Source organism: Solanum dulcamara, chromosome 9 (assembly GCF_947179165.1).
Source record: "Solanum dulcamara chromosome 9, daSolDulc1.2, whole genome shotgun sequence".
Classification (NCBI taxonomy): Eukaryota; Viridiplantae; Streptophyta; class Magnoliopsida; order Solanales; family Solanaceae; genus Solanum; species Solanum dulcamara.
The window spans coordinates 9,493,620-9,500,092 of NC_077245.1; the positions used below are offsets into that span (position 1 = coordinate 9,493,620).

General features: G+C 33.0%; 1 protein-coding gene across 1 annotated transcript; it reads left to right on the forward strand.

Annotated features, from left to right (window-relative positions):
* The first annotated feature begins 969 nt into the window (after positions 1–969).
* LOC129903509 (uncharacterized) lies at positions 970–5,008 on the forward strand. The gene is made up of 10 exons (XM_055979071.1): positions 970–1,371; positions 1,967–2,299; positions 2,477–2,653; positions 2,821–2,931; positions 3,067–3,156; positions 3,227–3,741; positions 3,824–3,959; positions 4,155–4,450; positions 4,553–4,696; positions 4,783–5,008. Exons 1-10 carry the CDS (start codon positions 970–972, stop codon positions 5,006–5,008), a joined length of 2,430 nt encoding a protein of 809 aa, XP_055835046.1.
* The last annotated feature ends 1,465 nt before the right edge of the window (positions 5,009–6,473 follow it).

Sequence of the window (6,473 nt, forward strand, 5' to 3'; positions counted from 1 at the left end):
ATTTATGTATCAGATACATATTATCTTTTTCAAATGTATTTTTTTTGGAGATTTTCTATTTTTGATACATCATTATTAAGTGTCAGTTTCTGTTGTTTTAATTTTTTAATGACTCTGATACATATATATTTATGTATCAGATACATAATGTATTTTTCAAATGTAATTATTTGAGATTTACTATTTCTGATACATTATGTTTAAGTCTCAGTTTATGTTATTTCAAGTTTAATGATTCTGATACATCTACATTTATGTATCAGATACATAATGTATATTTCATATGAAATTTTTTGAGAATTACTAATTTTGATTCATCATCTTTAAGCCTCAGTATTTGTTATTTCAAGTTTTAATGATTCTGATACATATACATTTATGTATCAGATACATAATATTTTTTTCAAATGCAATTTTTTTAGAGATTTACTATTTCTGATACACCATGTGTAAGTGTCATTTTTTGATGTTTCAAGTTTTAATGATTCTGATACATATACATGTATGTATCAGAATATAATATATAATTGTTTCTGATACATCTTCTGTATGTATCAGAATCTCATCTTATGCATCAGATATGTTAATGCATATGATACATCGTATCCATGTATAGAGTTCAAGTTGTATTTAACCATTTTCATGTCAATGCAGGGAATGAAATACGTCATCAAGAAGATCTCGTCCCACCCATTGAGATTCGGAATGACATATAGGGCTAATTTTCTTGATGATTTTGAATCATCAATAGGTGAAGAAGGTATAAAGTTATTTAGGCAATCTATATTTGGTCACTACTTAGATATGCCAAACTGCAACTTTCAAGGGCAAATCATCAAATGCCTCTTACTTTTTGAGGTAGACCAAAAAAACAAAGAAGAACTGCACATTCGTCATGTGCAGGGTAATATACTGCGATTTACAATAAATGATTTTGCTATCATTACTGGTTTGCGATGTACCGGTAATATGAATGACTTCAAGTATTCTGATGATCAAGCAAGTAGATTATTGTCTTTATATTTTCCTGGTGCCAAAAATGGGGTCAACAAAGCTCGTTTCGTTGAGCGTTTTCTGGTTGGAGAATGGAAAACAAACGAAGATGCCGTTCAGATGGTCATTCTCTATTTCATCCATACTTTTGTTTTTTCTCAACTAGGTGATGCACCTATATCGGTTGATGATTTCAAGATGGTAGAAGATGATAGTTATGAGCAATATCCATGGGGGAAATTAGCATATTCAAAATTGATAAAAGGAATGCGTCAGGAGTTTTCAAATGCCAAACAAATGTATCGTCTAGGCGGCATGCCATACGCTCTGAATGTTTGGATATATGAATGTGCATCTCAAGTTCCCTCTGAAATTGCTGTAAGAGTGGGTAATAAAATTCCCAGAATTCTTAACTAGTGTGTTGTCGCCGTGAAGCCAAAATTTGAGACCTTCATGTCTACCATCTTCAGTGAGGTACATGCTTTGAATATTATTCGTTTATGCACTAATTCATTATATATCCATGACCTTGATACAGTATAATTTGATTCATAAAGTAGATGTATCAGCTCATATATTTATGTATCAGGATATAAATATATCAAGATATAATGTATCTTATACATATATTTTATATAACCTTTCTGATACATATAATTGTATGTATCAGAATGGTATTTACAGCTCATGAAAACTCATTTATCAGTATTTACAGCTCATGAAAACTCTATCTTATGTATCAAATTATAATGTATCAAGAATTACATCTCATGATACTTCTGCATGTATGTATCAGATAATGTTGTTTTTCTATCAGTTTAGCATGTATGAAGGATTAATGTTTCTGATACATCATGTTTATGTATCAGCATTAACATGTATCAATTATTCAATTTTTTTGCAGTATCCATGCTCCAACATTGTCCAATCTCAACATAAAATGGAATCTATTGTCGTTCATGACAGCCAATAGAAACCTGAAGATTCAACATCGGCTGCCAAGGTCAATTTCAGAGAACCTCATGAAGTCACTGGATTTGAGGACTTTTCAACAACACCACCCACTGAATTTTTAAAGAGATCCAGGGATGTCGCTGAGACATCTTCTCCACCTCCTTCCAAGAGAATGAAGACTTCCCCTGCTAAAAAGCCAATTCAAGTAGAAACAACCAACATGCACAAGGATTTCTTACCACCAAATGAATTAGAAAATCTTGTTTCTCCTGACAATGAACCGGGGGCAAAGTCACCAAAGGAATCAGAAAAGCATGTTTCTCCTGACAATGTACCAGGGGCGAAGTCAGCTGTAGGAGGTGAATCTTTTGGTCATTCGGATCGAATTATTCATATGCAATTCAAAGCATTGAAGAAGTCCATAAAGAAGTCTCTAAAGAGATACGTAAGTTATTACTTTAAGATGTATCACGTACAATATACTTTTAATTAGGTGATACATTCTGATTTTTCATATACATGTATCAAGGTTGACCGAAAGTTCAAGCGTTTGGAGAACAAAATGGATTCAAATCATATTGATATTTTAAAAGCCATCGACAGTATGGCGAACCGAATGACTGGCACATCATCTCAAGTTAAAAAAGATGATTTTGATCAATCATTCCATGTGGTTGAACAACAAGAAGCACCTACTGGATTGGAGGTGCACAATTTTGCAAATAAATCTGACCCACCCCAAAAAAATGACAAATCTAATGTCCAGGAAGATATTAAGGTACATACATCATGTAATATTTGATATTTATGCTTTTAAACTTCTGGATACTTTTTATTGTCATGTATCAAATGTAAATGTTATTATGTTTTCAGGGACCTGAACCATCCACCATGATAATTCAGGTGGACAACATATCGGAACAAAGCATTTCAGCAGATGTTCCTGAATTATTTGATCAGCAAGTTTATTCTGATACATTAAAGGTAATGTATCAGAAACAAATTGATGAACAATTTGATTCTATATATATATTTTGTATAAGCTCTACCTCTTTAAATATATATATATCTAGATATTTAGTACATATATATCATAACTAAATATTATTATGTTTCCAGGAAGATGAACCATCCGTCAAGGATGTATCAGCACACCAAATGGAACCACAAAGAGCAGATACTGATCAGCTTATTGCTGATTCTGATAATGTATCAGATTCTTTACTGAGATAAAGTCAACATTATTAATTTTTTTAATGACGTTATACATTACGTGTAGAACACTGGAAAGAAAGATAGAAGAGTAGCTGATGATAAATCTGCCAAAGTAGAAGAGCAAGTCGAGGAGATTGAAAAAGAAAAAATCAAACCAAGCACATCAGAATCCAATACTTCAGCACCATTTTCGATCGAAACTCTGGATGTGATAGATGCTCTAATATATGGACTTCCATTACCAGCCATGCCATTAACAGCTGTTAGTCATGAGCAAGTTCAGGATGAATGTCTATTATGCGATAGCCAGCTACCAACCACTCTTCCATCAAAAGCTAATGTATTGTCTGACGATGCAAAGACACCATCTCGAAGAAGCAGGATTCCTTCGAAGATCTTACAGTCGCCGTATCTTTCAAACTTTGGGTCAAGTGAAAAGGGAAAGGAAAATTTGTCAGATGTTACGCATCAGACACACCCTTTTGAAGGTTTTGGTATATGCTATCAACCCCCTTCCGAGCTTGTCACAGACTACTCTCAATGGATAGATAAAGAACTTCTAAAATCACATGGCAACAAGTAAGTATGACATATTCAACTTATACCCATACAAGTCGTGTATTATATTTGTTATGTTATTAAACTACAAGTTTCCATTCAGGAATTCGAAGGAGGATCATTACAGATCTAAGTGCTCTTTATTCGGCTTTGAAAAAATGGACTTTATTGTGGCATTTCCTAAAGATAAGAACTGGTTCTACCTAATGTCACAGCCGGACAGATGCTGGAACGATGAGGTAAAAATTTTATCATAAATAATATGATACAACTCATACTAACTACCTGATACATACATATTAATGTATCTGATACATAGATAGATAAATGTATTTGATACATACATAATCTGATACATGATGCTAGTTGTTATATAACTAATACTTTCTTAAAATGTGCAGCACATCGATGTAATATTTTACTACCTTTGGAAGAAATCGAAGATGCAGTTGAGCAATCGGTATCGATACACAACGACAAACTGCATTTTCAAAAATTACATCGAATATGCGCACACACACTACTATCACCTTCCACCTAACATTTCTACACAAGAAGATATGGCAAGGGCCACTATTACAGCTCATCAAGAGAGATCCGTGAAGAACATAATAAGAGGTTTCTCAATACCAGCCGGTTTGCCCTGGTATTTGGTAGATGAGGTATACATTCCAGTAAACTGCGACATGGATTTTCATTGGGTTCTTGCGGTAGTTGTGTTGAAAGAGAGGTTGATACGTGTGTATGATTCATCGTCTAGACGAAGAAGTAGCAACCCTTCCCAAGAGATCCAAAAGATAGCAGCAATGCTACCAACATACCTGTAAAACAGTGGTTTCTTTGATAACAACGAACGTACTGATTGGTCGTCTCTTGATTCATACAAGGACAAATCAACCGGTAACATGCTTGAACCACATCACCCATTAGCAGTTGAGTATGTTGAAGGAATTGCGCAACAGGGAAATGGCAGCTTGTGAGTATTAACATCGGCTATGTATACCTAAATCATTCATATGTCAATTTTACTTTTTTTAAATTCATGTATTCCTTTATTTGCAGGGATTGTGGAGTTTTCCTGGCCATGTTTGCTGAATATCTTAGTGATGGAATTTCTATTCCAAATACCGGACTAAACGCTGAATTCTTCCGTTCAAGATATGCCGCACTCTTATGGAGATATGGTTGTCAGAAGGCCATGGATGGTTATGTTAGCGATAACGACGATCCAAAAAAACCAAGGAGAGACATATCTCTAAACCAAGGAGAACTGATTGATGTCCAATAATTCTTTTTTGATAGTAAACATTTTAGGTGATTCTGATTCTTCCAATGTATCTGATACATAAACTGTAATGTATCAGATTTAGTATGTTTTAATATTTCCATACCTCAGATTTACTATGTTTTTCTCTGGTGTCAAAATGGAATATAAAATCAAAGTTTATGTTTTATACTCTACTGTATCAAACTTGTATCGAGTATAATATTCATAAGTGTCACATTTTTTGAATTCTGATACATGAATCAAGTTTTTTTATTATGATACATCATGCACATGTATCAGATTCTCATTTCTCAAGATTTATTGATTGTATCAGATTTAATATGTTTTAATATTTCCATACATCAGATTTACTATGTTTTTCTCTGGTGTCAAAATCAAATATAAAATCAAAGTTTATGTTTTATATTCTAGTGTATCAAACTTGTATTGAGTATAATATTCATAAGTGTCATATTTTGTGAATTCTGATACATGAGATAAGTTTTATTTTATTATGATACATCATGCACATGTATCAGATTCTCATTTCTCAATATTTAATGATTCTGATACATTAATTTTTTGCATAAGAATTCTATGTCTCAAGAGTTAACGTATATGATACATCTTGCTTATGTATCAGATTCGTATTTATCAAGATTTACTGCATATGATAATCTACAACCTATATCAAATAGGATCTTATGTATCACCAACAACTCTTGTGTAATTATGGTTGTCGAAAAGACAAGAATGTTTATGTTTGGGAAAATAACAATCCAAAAAATAAACCATGTGAGATTTCATTAATCCAAGTCATGGCGAACCGATGGACGTCCTGTATTTTATTTTAAAAAAAATTATAGCAATAAAATGTTCTAATCTTGATACATATCAACTGAAAAAAGATTTTTATATTTATGTCACGTGTCAAACTCAAATATAAAATATAATAATAGATGTTATTTTATGATTCAATTAGAATGTACACTGAGATACCACAAACATCATATCTATTTAGGAATGAAATTACAAGTCTTTCTGTTGTGGCCTTCGTGGCCACAACGTCCACAAGAATTTGTGCTACTTGTTATTTTCTCATTAGCGAACTTTTTTCTCCCTTTCTTTGGTCTTCCTGGCATTCTTTTGTATATTGGCGGCAAGACAATTTCTTCCAAAATTTCCTTTGGAGCAGTCCAGTCTTTCTTATCTGGCATTAGAACCATTGGTAATTCATAAGTATTTGCCAACACCTCTGGTTTGTAGTAATTAGAACAATATGGGTGCAGGTCAGTAATGTTCTTGCTCTTCAACACTGCAATTGCATGTGGACATGGTATCTCGTCTAGTTGAAATCTACCATAAGTGCATGTGTTTTCTCTTTAGACACACAATGTATCTTATACCTAATTCGTAAACAGAATAAAGATACTCTGATGAAGCAACAACCTGCAGGAATTATATTTCAAATTTATGTATCAGTACT